The sequence below is a fragment of the Sander vitreus genome, chromosome 3 (assembly GCF_031162955.1).
Source record: "Sander vitreus isolate 19-12246 chromosome 3, sanVit1, whole genome shotgun sequence".
NCBI lineage: Eukaryota > Metazoa > Chordata > Actinopteri > Perciformes > Percidae > Sander > Sander vitreus.
In genome coordinates, this window is record NC_135857.1 from 3,640,107 (window position 1) to 3,657,054 (window position 16,948).

Consider the following 16,948-nt stretch of genomic DNA (forward strand, 5'->3'; position numbering starts at 1 on the left):
AATGTGCTCCACACAACAGTGAAAAACTGCAGGGCCTCCCTCTGGAGTGCTCAGTGGCAGTTTAAAAGCCTGTTGTTCTCTTATTCATAGAAGCAGTTTTCGTAGGCCGTTTTGAAATGTTGTACATGACCTTATGACTCTGATAGCTGGTGTTTCCCTGTAGCTGCAGCATGTCTTTTGGATAGTAGAGCTTGTGTCAAAAAGGAAATGCCTGGAGCTCACACATACAGTATGACTGGGTCAAATAGTATTGAGTCCTGATGTTCCCGGATGCTTGCTGTATCATATTAACGTGGCCAAACACATCTGAACAGTGAACAGAGAGATTTTCACAAAATGTTGTCAGTATAAAAATTTAAAACGTCTTGCACTTCTTTTTTTATCCTGTGTCCAATCAACCTCACTAATCATAAGAATGATATGCATTTTTAATTAATGTTTGGTATATGATCTAGGACAGTGATTCCCAACCGGGTGTACTTGTACCCCTGGGGGTACTTGGAAAGATTGGGCAGAAGCTCAACTAATTTGAATAAATAGAAATTATGATTTGATTAAAAGAATGGATCAGCTGCAACACCTGAACACTACATGTTAATAATAATAATAATAATACATTTAATTTATATAGCGCTTGTTGCAGTTATGTAAGAGTGCTTGAAAACTAGTTAGCAAGTTTAAATTTGTAACTGAAAAGTAATGAATACATTGTAGAAATAAATAGCTTAAAGAAATTAATAAACTGCTGAAATAGGAAGCTTAAAGTAATGATTAAACGTTAGAAATTGTTAGCTAAAAGTATTGCATAAGTGGCTGAAATGGTTAGTTTAAAGTACCGACTAAACAATTGAAATGATTGGCTAATAGTAATGACTACACTGCTGAAATACTTAGCTTAAAGTAATGATTAGATGGTATAAATACTTAGCTAAAAGTATTACATAAGTGACTCAAGTGGTTAGCTAAAAGTACTGACTAAACTGCTGAAGTAGTTAGCCTAGGGTACTGAATAAATGGTAGAAATAGCAAAAAGTATTGCATTAGCAGCTGAAATGATTAGCTAAAAGTAATGACTGAACTGCTGAAATAGCTAGCTTAAAGTAATGATTAAACGGTAGAAATAGCTAAAAGTATTGCATAAGCGGCTGAAATGGTTAGCTAAAAGTACTGACTAAACAGTTGAAATAATTAGCTAAAAGTAACCAGGAAACGGTTGAAACTACGCTAGTACGATTGCTGCCCAAACCAACCTAAATACTGACAGTTCAACAATCATGAAATACATTACATTTCAAAGATACATTAGGAGCTGAGGATGGGGTATGTGAGTTCATCGGACAGGGCTATGGGGGTACCTGGGACAAAAAAGATTGAGGACCACAGATCTAAGGAGCTGGTGTTATTTTAAGAGAAATCTTAAGAAAAAAGAAGATAGCAATAATAATAATACTCCCTCCAGTGATTGCAGGAAAATGAGGCTATCCAAATAGGTAGGCTGTAATGCTCTCAATAACAAAGAAGCACCAGGATGTCAAACTACATTGTAACATCCTGCCATAAGTATGAAACACATATTTTCTGATCATACATAATTTAGTAGTTTACTCACAGCTGATGTCTAAGTATTACAAACAGTTAGAAAAAGTTAGTTCAATAATGTGGTAGGAAAGCCTTGAACACATTTAAAGTGAGAAAGAATGTTTTTGAAATAGCTCTCTTTCTGTGCGCAGGTTACAACTGTATTCAGCTGATGGCGATCATGGAGCATGCCTACTATGCAAGCTTTGGATATCAGATTACAAGTTTCTTTGCTGCTTCCAGGTAAATGCTTGTCAATTTCAGACTATGATACAAAATATGTATTGTGTACATGCTTTGATTGCAAAGCTGTCATGTTACAAAACTGTGTAAAGCATTTCAAGTTATAACGTCTATGGTTTTCATTATAAAAACACCCATTTTGGATTCCAATTCAAATTTGCTTTTTTGTTTTTAGCATTAGTCATTCCATTTTTTTTGCATTGTGTAATTACGTGTTTGTATTGTACTTTTAACCACTAGTGGTGTAGTCCGCCATTCCTGCCCCAGAATCAAGTGATGCATGCACATATTGAAAGTGATGTGGATGACAAAAGCCAGTGTGCATTTCACATTATGTGGAAGGCAACATTTGATCATGAGTTCAGTATTGGCATGCCAGAAGACATTGTTTACAGTCAACTTTAGTCTTCTTTAATGAAACAACACGATGAATCCTTTCAGCTCAGCCGGGAATGGAATCCTAAAGGTTATAACTTAAAGGCATATTTTTTATTTGCAGTGTTTTCAAGGTTAGCAAGTCTGACACCAGCAATAATCTCTCTGTAAATACATTGGCTGTTAATCCAGAGAGTGGAGGGAGTCGTAGATAAAGGTGGACTAGTCGCAGTATTTATCTTCTCTCAGAGATCCCTCCTTCCTTGCTTAGAGTAGAGCCTGAACCCAAAGTGTAATGTATATATTGTAATTTCACCCATGATTGATCTCTCAGTGTCATTTAAAACCTGAGCGGTCGAATACCGGAAAGCGGAGTAATACTGTCGCTATGTGTCCTGTTTAGCAAGGAAGCTGATGTAATGATAGCTGGAAGGACAGATGGGTCGCTTTTGGACAATATGATATGTGTGTTTGTATATGGAAGTGTTTATACATACATAGCATCACTCTGTGAGATCCACAGTGTCTTCTTTATGACACTTTAAATACGATTGCAGGACTGTAGAAGAGTTATAATATCATACGAAATTAACTTAATGTCTAAATCAGTGTGGTTAAAATGGATGATCTTTAGACAAATGACCGAGAAGGAGATTATGATTGTGAAATAATATACTGCTCAATAGTCTTCTAAATCCCAAACACGTTCAAGGACAATATGAATAATGATAATAAAAGTATAAATTCAGTGTGTGCTCTTGCACTTTCTCTTAAATCGCAGGCCTGTTGTCACTGTGATGCTAATTTAAGGAAAAACAAAATCAAAGCCAAGGACATTTTTTGCTGGTCATCACCTTGCACAAGTCATGAACCAGGTTTATTTTTAGGGGAGGGGGCAAGTTGAGGTAAGGTATTTTGGCCAGGCATTAGAAATAGACTTAGAGGTTTATTGTTGTGAGGACAGTTGGTCCATTCCTCCTCAAAGGGTAATTTTGACTTTAGGATTTGGATTTAGGGTTACGTTTGGAGCTGCAACTAACGATTATTTTCATTGTCAATTTAATCTGTCAGTAATTTTCTCGAAAAATCGATTAGTTGTTAGGTCTATAAAATGTCAGAAAATGGGGGGAAATGTTTCCCAAAGTCTTCAAATGTCTTGTTTTGTCCACAACTCAAATGTATTCTGTTTACTCTCACAGAGGAGAGAAGGAACTAGAAAATATTCACATTTAAGAAGCTGCAAACATAGAATTTGTACTTATTTTTTTTCATAAAAAAAAGACTCAAACCGATTAATCGATTATTAAAATAGTTGGCGATTAATTGAATAGTTGACAAAAAGTCGATTAGTTGTTCATCTTTGCAGCTCTAGTTAAGTTTAGGGTTAAGTTTGATTCCAATTCCATTTGAGCCATTGGAGTTAAAGGGTTTCGGACTAATACAAATCTGTGTATGTATGTGTGTATGTTGTAGTCGGTACGGTACTCCAGAGGAGCTGAAGCAGATGATAGATGTGGCTCACTCGATGGGCATTGTGGTGCTGCTGGATGTCGTTCACAGCCACGCCTCCAAGAACACCGAGGACGGCCTGAACCGCTTTGATGGCTCCGACTCGTGTTTCTTCCACTCCCCACCCAGAGGGGAGCACAGCCTGTGGGACAGCCGCCTCTTCAACTACTCCAGGTACTCACTGTCTGCTTCCACACTCCTCTACCTCCTCTGCATCTTTGTATAAATGCATCACTCTGCAGGGTACTGTATGTACGGATCTGGCTTTCATGTCATTGAAAGGGTGTTATTTAAAAAAAAGAAGATACATTAAGATATGTTTATCAAGATTGAATGAGAAATTTCATGCTTCCACCTACCTCACAACAAGACGTATAAACAACACAAGCTGTTTCTTTTTAGCAGAAAGTTTTAGTCAGTAAGTTTATTGTCATATGTTGTGCAATGTACAATAGGGGTGGAAAAATATGGATACGGCAATATATATTGTTTGTCCTTCTTCTGGCGATATGAAAATTGATACGCTGGTGGCAAATATTGATATTTTAATTAATGAAATAAGGCGCTCTAAATAGATTTCCCTGCTCTAAGCATCAATTCTTCATGCGCTCAACACAAGAATGAGGGAAACTTCCACATACGTTAGCTAGACGATGAGGAAGAGGTTTCAACGGGAAAGCGGACAGCAGTTTGAGTAAAATAACAGATGCCCCAGCCACGTTTAAGTCCAAAGTCTGGACCCAGAGTTGCACTACAGTTACGTCATTTTAATTGACAGACTGAAAAACTTGGGCTGCAGAATTGTGCTGTTTTATAACAGTTTGGACTCGCAGTCAATAAAGAGATAAAACCTGCGCTTAACCTTTTCACAGACATTTTGTATTCACAGTTGGACCGATGTCATTATGTATCATCACAGGATTGTCTGGCAATATATTGATCATCACAGAATCGCTGTGTCGTGATATTATCGGTATGGAGAGCCGTGTATGGTATCGTATCGTGAGGTACCCTGTGATTCCCACCTTTAATGTACTTTGTAGGGGTGTTGAAATGAATCCTTGCATCCATGCATCGCGATGCGGACCTAGACGATGCTGCATCGACGCAGTGACAGACCATAATCGATTTTTGACTACGGATGTTACCTGTTGATTTTCCGGTCACAGCTTTTTTTGTTTTTGCCTTTTTGTCCGTCGTCTGCTGTGTTCAGACTCCGCTACATTCAGGAAGTGTCTTTTTTAAGAGCAGATACAATAAAAAGGGGAGCTTGAATTTGTTGTTGAAAACCATGTGTAGCAATATATAATAATACTGAGTAGGTGACGCATCGGGATATTGAATCGATTCGAATCGTCGGCAGGATAATCATAATTCCATCGTGACACCAGTGAAGATTCACACCCCTTAGTACTTTGGACAACCTATTTGTAGATGTGCATTGATGTTTATGGTTAAAACATGATGTTCAAGTCGATTTGATGCATGAGTATTGCAAACCGCAATTTACATATTCTATTTCAACAAGGTGGAAAAAGAAATGTTCTTAATCAACACAAAAAACTGATTAAGTATTTTTGGCAAGTTGTGTGAGCTTTAAAGAGCATATATAATACAGAAAGTTCTGCAGTGCAATTAAATCGCAATGCAATTAGTTCCTCTTCTTTTAAGTAGTAGTGCAAATGTACCTGCTTTTTGTTTTGTGTTATTAGTAGATCTGCACTAAACCAGCACAGTGGGACTCCTACTTTTACCTTTTGTCTTTGACTTTATGCAACTATAATTTTATTGTAATTAAATCCGACATTCCTTTTTCTGAGCCTTTTAGCGCTGTCCACGATATAAAAGCAAGGAACTGCTCACTGATTACTGCAATTTCAGCTCCACATTATGCTCTAGCTGTGTAAAAATAAAAGCTGCGTTTGAATGTGCTACTAAACTCATTAAAGCGACCATGGCTGCATCATATATGTTAATATTTACCTTTGTAAACAGGGCTGATAAATGAGCGCCGCAGATTTAAGGGTTTCTGAATTTAAAAGAAAAATGTATTTAAGCGACATATGAATAGATTGATAAATGAGGCCAAATGGGAGCTGACATACCACTCTTTATATCCTCTCAGACCATGTGATACAGCGTGATGTGTTGAAGGTCAAAAGCAAGACATGATCTCAAAATGACAGATTACATCTCTCACCTAAATGGCCATGCAGTCAGGTCCACTGTTCAGCTGAAAATTCCTAAAGCGTAGATCGGGCTATTAATGTTGAATGTAGGCTTCCTCCAATGCTCTTGATTTTACCTTTTACACATTTGGCCAGACAGGTGTTGAATTTTAATGCATTATGAGTAACGATTTGATGTTACAGTGTTGACAGGCTTTGGCAATGTTCATATTTCCAGCTAATTACAGGAGTGTGAGGAAAAACATGAAAGGCTTAAAGTCGTGCGGCCTCCGCCGGTGCTATAGTGTACACCAAAACTATTGATTGGTGTTGTTGTAGGATGGCTAATTAAGTGTCTCTCCTCTTGCCGCTGTACTCAGAAAATGATCGCAGTGCACATTAAAAAGGAACAGGCATTGTTGAGTCTATCAAATGCCTTTTTTGAACTCCCTTTTAATAAGTGCATGTGTCGTTGTGCAGCAGTTTCCGATACATTATACAATGTTTAGTGTCAGGCACAGGGGCTATAATAAGAGAAGAAGGGTGTTCTTTCATTACTTATTGAACTCTCCTCATATCCGAAGCACTCATTAGACACGGTGCAGACATATGCCACGACTGGGAGGCATATGAGGAGTCATTTGTAAAAGCCCAGAGGAGCTCGGCAATGTCACAGCCACTTCATTTGTCTTCCACGCCTCTCACAGGTTGTTTGGACGTGTCGTTTGTGTCGAGCTTTTCTGCTACTCCCTTTGGGAAGGAAATGAAGCTCAGCGGCTAGCCGTGATCCTAGTGTTAAACACGGGCTGTTTTTAATCAAGCGGCAGCCCTGCTATCAACCATCACAGTCCGACCATGATGTTCTTATTAGGTTGACAGAAGCTGACTGATACTGGCTATGGGAGCAAAAAGATTCATTTTCCTTGTTGCTGCCTCTTCTGCTCCGCTTCCACTTCTGCATCTTTAGCAAGGAGTTTAGTTTGAGTGTGTTTCTCTTCATTTTGTCCTCATAAAACATTCTGCTCAGTCTGGAGAGAACGCTGTTTAGATCGATGCCTGCTATCCAATTGTTAACTTGAGTTGCCTCGGAGTCAAGTGCGTCTGCATTGGAGGCCCTCGCTGACACAATAGTTGTTGTGTGTCAGGACGGTCTTGGCATCTCGTTATTGAAAGGAGCTTGTACTTGTGCTGGCTGAATATTTGAATTAGATGAATATTTTGAGTATAATGGAGGAAAAGGGAATACATTATTTGCTTGAACCTTTGCTTTGAGCTGAAATGTTCCAAATGCCCTTGAAACATCAAAGGATATTTAGCTTGTATATCAATTGACCTTCTAAAGCAAACTCTTATGTTCGTGAATGTACCAAGGGTATAATGGTTTTGAATTTTCAATTCGTTTTTTACTCTATTTTAGTTTTGACTTTTAGATTTCCTTTTAGTTTAGTTTAAGTTAGTTTTCAGAGTGGGTTTTGAGTTTAGTTTCAGTTTTTCAGAAGGTTTTAGTTTTGATATATTTAGTTTTAGTTTTCCAGTAGTTTTAGTTTGTCTTTGTTAGGGCCGCCATGTATAATGTCTCAGAAGTATGTAGCTACGTACCGTATCAGACAGAATACACGGTTGGAAAATAGCCATGATCTTTATTTTTTTTTGGCATTTTTAAGCCTTTATTATGACAGGACAGCTTAGACATGAAAGGGGAGAGAGAAGGGAATGACATGCAGCCAAGGGCCCGGGGTCGGAGTCGACTCTGCGGCCGCTGCGTCGAGGACTGAGCCTCTGTATATGGGCGCACGCTCTACCAGGTGAGCTACCCAGGCGCCCAGCCATGATGTTTAATGTTGAATCTTTGCGCTACTTTAGTATCTGATGTGAAGCAGTTACAGCACAGCACCGTCTCACGTCTAGTCCGTCCAGTTTCTGTGATTCAATGTCACGAGAGTTGACGGAAATTCATGCTGTCTCCTTTTTTCTTCTTCCAGTAGTGACATATTGTAGCTAAAAAAAAAAAGGATTATTTTGCATTAGTTTTTTAACCAGGCAATATAGTTTCAGTTTAGTTTTAGTTTTTCATGAAGGTTTAAAGTGCTCATATTATGCCCATTTTCAGGTTCAGGTTCATATAAACACCATATTTTTGTTGTACTGCACATTGCTGCAGCTCCTCTTTTCACCCTGTGTGTTGAGCTCTCTGTTTTAGCTACAGAGTGAGGCATCTCATATCTGTTACATCTTTGTTGGAAGTCGCACATGCGCAGTAGCTAGATAAGGACTACTAGCCAGTCAGAAGCAGAGTATGAGGGAGTGCCCTGACAGTACCTAGGTAAGGACTACTAGCCAGTCAGAAGCAGAGTATGAGGGCGTGCCCTGACAGTACCTAGGTAAGGACTACTAGCCAGTCAGAAGCAGAGTATGAGGGCGTGCCCTGACAGTACCTAGGTAAGGACTACTAGCCAGTCAGAAGCAAAGTATGAGGGCGTGCCATGCTAGCAGCTAGGCGAGCATTATAACGTGTGTTCCAAAGTGACCACGTTTGTCTCTGAAGTAAAGGCTGGACTACAATAGAGCTGTTTGGAGCAGTTTGTGAACAGTGTTTTCTGTTGGAGATGATAAGTGCCTTAGGGGTGGACTTTGGACTTTTTCACTTTGTAAACCTATAACGTGCACAAAAAAGATATATAACACAATAAAGGAAAGGGGAAAAAGCCAAAAAGCATAATAGGAGCACTTTAAGTTTTTATTTAGTTGTCGTTTACTCCAACAACCCTGGAATGTACAAGGCGATGCACCGGTAACCCGACCGCTCTTGATATGATAAGCGGCAATGAACAGAAGGATATCTGCATTATTTGTTAGCAGCTATTTCCTTGCTAAACCTTTTGAAAGACGTCAGAGTCACCCTGAGACAGTTAGCGAGTGAATGAGCCGGTGGTAGGGCCGGCGTGCAGGGCGCACAGCCACAGAAGCTGAGCCTTTTTGCAGATCAGGGCCTTCAGATGTGAGAGTTCTAAGAAGCTTGATGTGGGCTTGTTCTGTAATCCCCCCCACCTCTCCCAGGATCGTTTGCATCCATTTTTCATCAATCTTTGTGTGAATTCTTAAGATATGAAAAATAGGCCCAGGGCCAGGCTTTTGAAAACTCTTTTTTTAACTCTTCTCTGTGTTCTCATGCTGAGAGATCGGCCCTGTGTTTGAGGACCAAGGAGCAATAATTTTCCCTCTGACAAGATTATTCTATGCGTGGCTTTTTTTTTTTTTTTTTACGTTCAAATATTTGTTAATGATGTGTGCATGGGCAATATAAATAGTGAATGTTACTGTGCCTCTGTGCTGCCGTTGATCCTAAAAGAATAAGAACAAAAGATATCTTATAGACATTCACTCAATGAGATTACCCACTGCTTGGATTGTAATTATATTCTACAGTAAGAGGGCTCAGATAAGGCAGAATCAAATAATTTAGGTTCTCTGATGTATTATATGGTGCTAAATCCATTGATCAAGTTATAATTTTGAATCCATGTAACATACAGTACTGACACTCCCATAAAGACCATATTGGTTTCATTACTACAAGCTACACATGTATAATATTTGAGTCTTTGTTTCACAGTTACACATGCCGTTTTTAAAAGAAAAAATTATGAAACGTGTACTTTTTTTCTTGGCATGACGTTTGACAGTGTGGGATCTGTTTTTATCTTTATTTTCAACTGCAGAACCTACAGTGTGCCAGCTGAACAGCCTTTTAAATTGTGACATTCTAAAAATGCAGGACTGTACACCAGGAAAGACATGCAGGGGAAGAAAAGAATCACCCTGCTGATGAATGACAGGTTTTTATTTTAAAGAATCAGAGCAGAAACCATCACAAAAGCTACCCAAACGATCGATCTCTCCCTCCCTTTTGGAGCAATTATGTTTTTACATACTTGGGCCAACTTTGGACGATAGTTGGGGCTTGGCTACTGTCTGATCAATGTCAACTCAGTCATTTCAGTATTTAGTACCCATGAGTTTTTTCCCCTGCCCCATCGAGTCACACAGCAAGGGGAAAAGCTGTTTTCCCCTCTGGTGAGCTCCAGCTAATGAGCTCAGCTTAGCTGTAGGTGTGCATGGGGGCTGCTTGGAGCTGCCTGTAGTGCTTCCACTAGGTGCTGGATGGAGCCAGTGGCTAGGAACATAGCAGCTCCTAACCTTCATGCCCCTTAGCTCGTTAAAATTATCTGACAAATAGCAAAAAAGGTTCCAGAGCTCTCCCTGAGCAGTCAGCAGTTTTCATGTGAAATGAAATGAATAATCTACCTCTAAGGTCCCATATTGTAAAAATGTCTTTTTAAAGGTAACATACACATACATGTAGAGAAATTCATTCTCTGCATTTAACCCACTCAAGGGAGCAGTGGGCAGCCATTTACAGCGCCCAAGGACCAACTCCAGATCTGAGCCAGAGCCTTGACCAAGGGCACTGACTGGAGAACCTAGTACATGTTTTTTGATGGTGGGGGAAACCCATGCAAACATGGGGAGAACATACAAACTCCACACAGAAAGGCCCGGGACGACCTGGATTCGAACCCAGAATCTTCTTGCTGTGAGGCCACAGTGCTAACCATTGGGGCACAATGTTGCCTGATATTTTTTATTTTTTATTATAAAGAAGGTCGAGAGCTGTAAATACTGTGAAAGTATCAAAATGCTCAATCCACACAGCCCATATTCAGTGCCTTTTAAACGTGCCGTCAGGACTTCCATATGGTTGTGATGTCACAACTAAACTATATATAGGTAGAAAGTGCAGCTACAGTGTCATTACAGTCATTCCCCCGGCAGCAATGGCAGTGCAGGGATGCTGAGAGCTATGATGCGGAAGAACCGGAAACGCCGACCAATCAGAGCAGACTAGGCTTTTTCTGGAGGGGGACTTAAAGAGGCAGGCGCTAAAACGGAGCGTTTCAGACAGAGGGGGAATACAGGTATACTCAGACACACAGTATGAGAAAAAACACATTAAAGCATGTAACCATGTTCTAGTAGAAAATAAGTATTTGATCACCTACAAACAAGCAAGATTTCTGTCTCTCACAGACCTGTAACTTCTTTTTTAAGAGGCTCCTCTGTCCTCCTGTTATCAGTATAAAAGACACCTGTCCACAACCTCAAACAGTCACACTCCAAACTCCACTATGGCCAAGACCAAAGAGCTGTCAAAGGACACCAGAAACAAAATTGTAGACCTGCACCAGGCTGGGAAGACTGAATCTGCAATAGGTAAGCAGCTTGGTGTGAAGAAATCAACTGTGGGAGAAATTATAAGAAAATGGAAGACATACAAGACCACTAATAATCTCCTTCGATCCGGGGCTCCACGCAAGATCTCACCCCGTGGGGTCAAAATGATCACAAGAACGGTGAGCAAAAATCCCAGAACCACACGAGGGGACCTAGTGAATGACCTGCAGAGAGCTGGGACCAAAGTAACAAAGGCTACCATCAGTAACACACTATGCCGCCAGGGACTCAAATCCTGCAGTGCCAGACGTGTCCCCCTGCTTAAGCCAGTACATGTCCAGGCCCGTCTGGACATGTACTGGATCCAGAAGAGGATTGGGAGAATGTCATATGGTCAGATGAAACCAAAATAGAACTTTTTGGTAAAAACTCAACTCGTCGTGTTTGGAGGGAAAAGAATGCTGAGTTGCATCCAAAGAACACCATACCTACTGTGAAGCATGGGGGTGGAAACATCATGCTTTGGGGCTGTTTTTCTGCAAAGGGACCAGGACGACTGATCCGTGTAAAGGAAAGAATGAATGGGGCCATGTATCGTGAGATTTTGAGTGAAAACCTCCTTCCATCAGCAAGGGCATTGAAGATGAAACATGGCTGGGTCTTTCAGCATGACAATGATCCCAAACACACCGCACGGGCAACGAAGGAGTGGCTTTGTAAGAAGCATTTCAAGGTCCTGGAGTGGCCTAGCCAGTCTCCAGATCTCAACCCCATAGAAAATCTTTGGAGGGAGTTGAAAGTCTGTGTTGCCCAGCGACAGCCCCAAAACATCACTGCTCTAGAGGAGATCTGCATGGAGGAATGGGCCAAAATACCAGCAACAGTGTGTGAAAACCTTGTGAAGACTTACAGAAAACGTTTGACCTCTGTCATTGCCAACAAAGGGTATATAAAGTATTGAGATGAACTTTTGTTATTGACCAAATACTTATTTTCCACCATAATTTGCAAATAATTTCATTAAAAATCCTACAATGTGATTTTCTGGATTTTTCTTTCTCATTTTGTCTCTCATAGTTGAAGTGTACCTATGATGAAAATTACAGGCCTCTCTCATCTTTTTAAGTGGGAGAACTTGCACAATTGGTGGCTGACTAAATACTTTTTTGCCCCACTGTATGTTGTTTGTATATCTGGAGTTTGTAACAATAATAATTTCCCCCTGGGATTATTAAAGTATTTCTGATTCTGAACTGGAGAAAACTCCAATGGGGAAGAATTGGCCTGCCACACTGCACTGAATTCTGAAAGGCTGCAAGTACAAGTACAAGGTGATACTAATTACAGGTTGCTAAACATACAAACCGTCTCACAGGCAGCAGAATATTCCTCCCAGTATGCCAAGCAAACACAGCTAGCTGCCAGGCAGCCTCAAGAATGCCAGACAAACGGCAGATACAGTATCTGACACAAGGCGCAGCCATACAGGGACAGTCTGTCAGGCAGCGAGATGAGAGTTTACCCTGCGAGGCAGCTAGCATCACCACACTACCTGGGGGGCTGCTTAAGTCCGTGGTACAAAGTATGAAGATGTATTTCTTACACATTTCCAGTACAGAGCACTTATTTCTATTTCAAGACACAAGCTTTGCTGATTTGCTAATGCAACCCTGTTTTACTGGATTCCGGCTTATTTGATAAAAGAACATGACAACTAAACACGATTACAATTGCTACCTTGAGTCACAAAAGTCATAAAGAATACTAGGGCTGTCAGTCAGTTAAATTATTTGCGATTAACCGCATGATGGTACATAGTTATCTCGTGATTTATCCCAAATTAATCGCACATTTTTTTTTAATCTGTCCTAAATGTACATTATAAGGGATATTTTTAATAATAAGTTTTTAAAGTGCCCATATTATGAAAAAAACACTTTTTCTGGGATTTTGGGTGTTATTTTGTGTCTCTGGTGCCTCCACACGCATACAAACTTGGAAAAAAACCATCCATGCTGTTTTGAGTGAGATACGGTTTCTGAATGTGTCCTGCCTTCAGTCTCCGGGTGAGCTGTTCAAAATCGGCACGGCTTTCTACGTCACTAGCCGAAACGAGGTGGCTAACCGTAGCATGCTAGCTCGTTCTGAATGGCAAACCGCTGCTACAACACACACTAGTTCACCATAATCTACAAAAGAACTACTTCCATGTCCTTTTTCTGCAGGTATTCCACGCAAAGTTGGAAGTGTGCCCTCGTTTAGAAGAAGTCTCCCGCCTAATCCTAAACGGCTAGCTAGATGATATGATCTTTACCTAGGTACTGCGCATGTGCGACTGCCAACAAAGATGTTACAGCAGTGAATGGTCTCACTCTGTAGCTAAAACAGAGACCTGAACACAGGGTGAAAAGAGGAGCTGCAGCAATGTGCAGTACAACAAAAATATGGTGTTTTCTGAAAATGAAACCACATAAACCTATTCTGTTACAACCTCTAAATACAATTATGAACCTGAAAATGAGCATAATATGGGCACTTTAATGCTCAAATGGTATTTGAGACTCGACGTACTCCGGTGGTAACTCAGTTCACATCGACAGTACATGCAAATAACTTTAGTCTTGTGGTGAGAACCATCTGGAAGGGCTTTAAAACTGAACTTGCCATTCAAAAGACCCTTTTTAAAAAAATAAAATAAAATAAAATTCTACTCAATGACCTTTGTTTCCGTAATCGCGTGTCCAAAAACTTAGTGCTGTTAAAAGGAATTTACGTTATAACTCGTTATTATCGCTTTGTTTTGACAGCCCTAGAAAATACATTATACAACATAAGCAAGTTATATCCTTCAAGAATCTGCGGTGCATATGTGTATTCGATGTACCCACAAGCTGGATGAATTATTCTGTGATTGAATAAATAAATAAATCAAGCCTCAACCAAGAAATGTAAATTTATTACAGGTGCCACTGCTGTCAATTTCTCTGTCCTGGCCGCATTAATGGCTTCAGGGACTGGAGAAAAGTTTTGAAATGCGTTAAATGAGGCACCTTATTTGTCCTTTTTGGTCCAACAATTGCGCACCATCCATCAGGCTGTCGAGCATCGTTGTTTGAGCATCACACTTCTTGTGGAATGACCTGTCAGCTTCTGAAATTTATTTGGTCTTATCTGCAGCTTACCTGTGATGTTGTGAAAACAGGGACTTTAAATCTTTCTCTCTGCCATCATGACAAGTTGCCTTGACCCCTTATGCAAAATTGACTTCTAGAAAAACAGGATGTTTTTTTTTTTCTCTACGTCTGCTCCGCTTGCAACGGAACACAAATACCATAATATGGGTCACAGTCATGTTCAGCTGGAAGAGGAACTAAGCTCTGATAAGGAGCAACTAAGCATGCAGCTGGTAAAAAATTCTGTTCTTTGAATTGAATGTAGACTTTTATAGCTGTGCTTTTGCAGGTAAAACAACAACGCATTTGATAGATTACCTTATTGTACTCTACAAGCAGCACTATTAGAGCTTTACTCTATCATTGCACCCTAACCAGGTTTGACTGTCATTGCTGAGCTTTAGCACAAGGACAGTGTAATATGCAGTTTGCTTCCTTGGTATTAACACCACATGCCGAGTGATAACTTCATTGAACTGCATAGATAAGTGTTGTATAGCATTGGGTATAGAGATCTAACTTTCCCACTGTAATTGGACTTGATGATGAATGGCATTGTGGGTCCTAATGTGGCAGTATGGTTTCATCTTGGGCCTTCTGGCTCTCACTGGCTATTATCTCCATCCCGTGGGGATACATTGTGTCTGAGCCTTTGTTGGCTCTGTGCAGTGGAGTGGAGGACCTAATCTATTTATCACAGGGTCTGCGTGACCACCCAGCCAGGCTGCTATATCGGATCATACCAGGGTCCCCTGTGCTCCTCCTCAAGGGAAGGAGGAAGCACCGATGTAACATACAACTGCATACCTGTCAAACAGTGCTGAGGTTGGTCATCCCTGAGGAATGGAGCACAGAAGGCAACACATTTAAATGTGTTTCTGTGTCATGGCTTCTTTATCTGGGATTTTGTCTTCTACCTCAGGGGATGTAATTCTTAGCATTTAGTGTTGGAACATTGAGGGGATACATCAATTAAACGGGAGGTATTATAGAGAATATGAATTGTCTAGTCTTGTTTGGATGGATTTTCTGTAGTTTGAGATGTTATTGAAGCGTGGTTGAAGCATGAATCTGGGACTCCTTACTGCTTCGCCAACTTTTTGACATGAAATTGCATCATTGAAGCACAAAATGTTGAACCGCCCCTCAGTGTGGTGTCACAACTGAAAACCCCCCCCAAATGAAATTCGGTGTCTTAACTTTTCTAATTCAGGGTAAACTGTGACAATGACTATAGACATACTGTACAGAGCTGAAGGGAAATTAGAACCTCCCGGTACAGGAGTAAGAATTCCGGAAGTATAGAAAAACCTTAACCTCTTACATTTTTAATTATGCAAACCCCTAAAGAATGTAGCCTTACTGTATAACTTTGCACAACAGCATGTATTGCGGTTATCGCCAGGAATGCTAAACATGTAAATGTTTCTGTTTTTAGTGCATGTAATGAACACAATTTCCCACAAGCCCAAGACCATTGCAAGCAAGACTTAACTTGACTTAATGTTATGTTATGTTCTGTTGTTTTGTAACCTTTTTTATTTGCCTATTTGTCATGTTTTTTTTATTTGGTTTTTATTTTGTCTTCTCTCTACTATGTCTTTTGTCTACCCACAGACATACATACATGCACCATAGATACCAACTTTTCACAAAAACGGAAAAATACGTTAGGTTTTCTAGGTATAGTTACATCCAGGTACACTAGACACTTATCATTACAAGCATTGTTGGAGCTGAGTGTACAGAGAGCATCCCAGTTGGGGGTTTGAGCCTAAGCAGAGGCAGCAGTTCACATTTAATCAGTGTCATGAATGTGTTATTCGCCTCCCATCCTCTGCTGCTTTCCAGCATGGCATGCATGTGTACAAGGTTTGATTTGGCGCTCATTACGCACACCACGCAGAGCGACCGAATCTTGAGTTTTAACTGACGTTTCCATGGCAACTCGCCACTGAATGGGAAGAGGTGAGGTGCGTAGTGTACTTTGCCTTGAGTGGCGGCTCAGATCCCGATCACTCCCCCATGGCTCAGTCAGGAACGGGAGCTGGAGCCATTTATGGAATCCACCTCCTACAGCCTCCGCCAACACAGTCCAGCCAACAGGCGCAGGGAACATTTGCATGCTTTGTACACCATGGGCAACGAAACCCAGCCACAAGTTGCGCTTTCATATCCAGATAGTTTGTTGTTTTCACCCATTTCTTTCTGGAGTATTTGCCCTCTTGCTTGTAGGACAGAGGAGCTCGTCATACGCTGAAGATGGAAGCCAAAGCGAGTAGAAAGCGTTTGATTTATTTCATTCCTCAGGAGAAGGAACTCAATTCCCCTACACAGTGTTTGTTTACCCCAGTGTAGCATTAAATCCTATCAGTTCAAATACACAGTGATGGGCCTGGCTATACTAAACACTTGCCCAGTGGTCATGTAAGTGGTCTGATGGAAATCTGTAACGGTTGCTGTGAACTGCAAGCCACTGACTTCTCATCCTGACAACTGGATAGAGGAAAGACAGCGCCCCCTCTGCAGCGTAGTTAATGAAAACACCATCTCCTGTCACCGACACTCTATCTCCAACATAATGGAGCTTTGGTTATCAATAAGTGAATGTCCTGTAGCGGTGAAAATTAATCTTTGGTGCCTAAAATGCATGATGAGATGTGTGAATTA

The 16,948-nt window shown here is 40.6% G+C and overlaps 1 protein-coding gene across 1 annotated transcript in view; it reads left to right on the forward strand.

Moving 5' to 3' along the window:
* Positions 1-16,948, forward strand: part of gbe1b (glucan (1,4-alpha-), branching enzyme 1b) — a 146,860-nt gene that overhangs the window by 38,013 nt on the left and 91,899 nt on the right. Inside the window, exons 6-7 of the mRNA XM_078245751.1 lie at positions 1,731-1,821; positions 3,670-3,879. Coding sequence (XP_078101877.1) covers positions 1,731-1,821; positions 3,670-3,879 — 301 coding nt within the window. The remainder of the gene's footprint in view (positions 1-1,730; positions 1,822-3,669; positions 3,880-16,948) is intronic.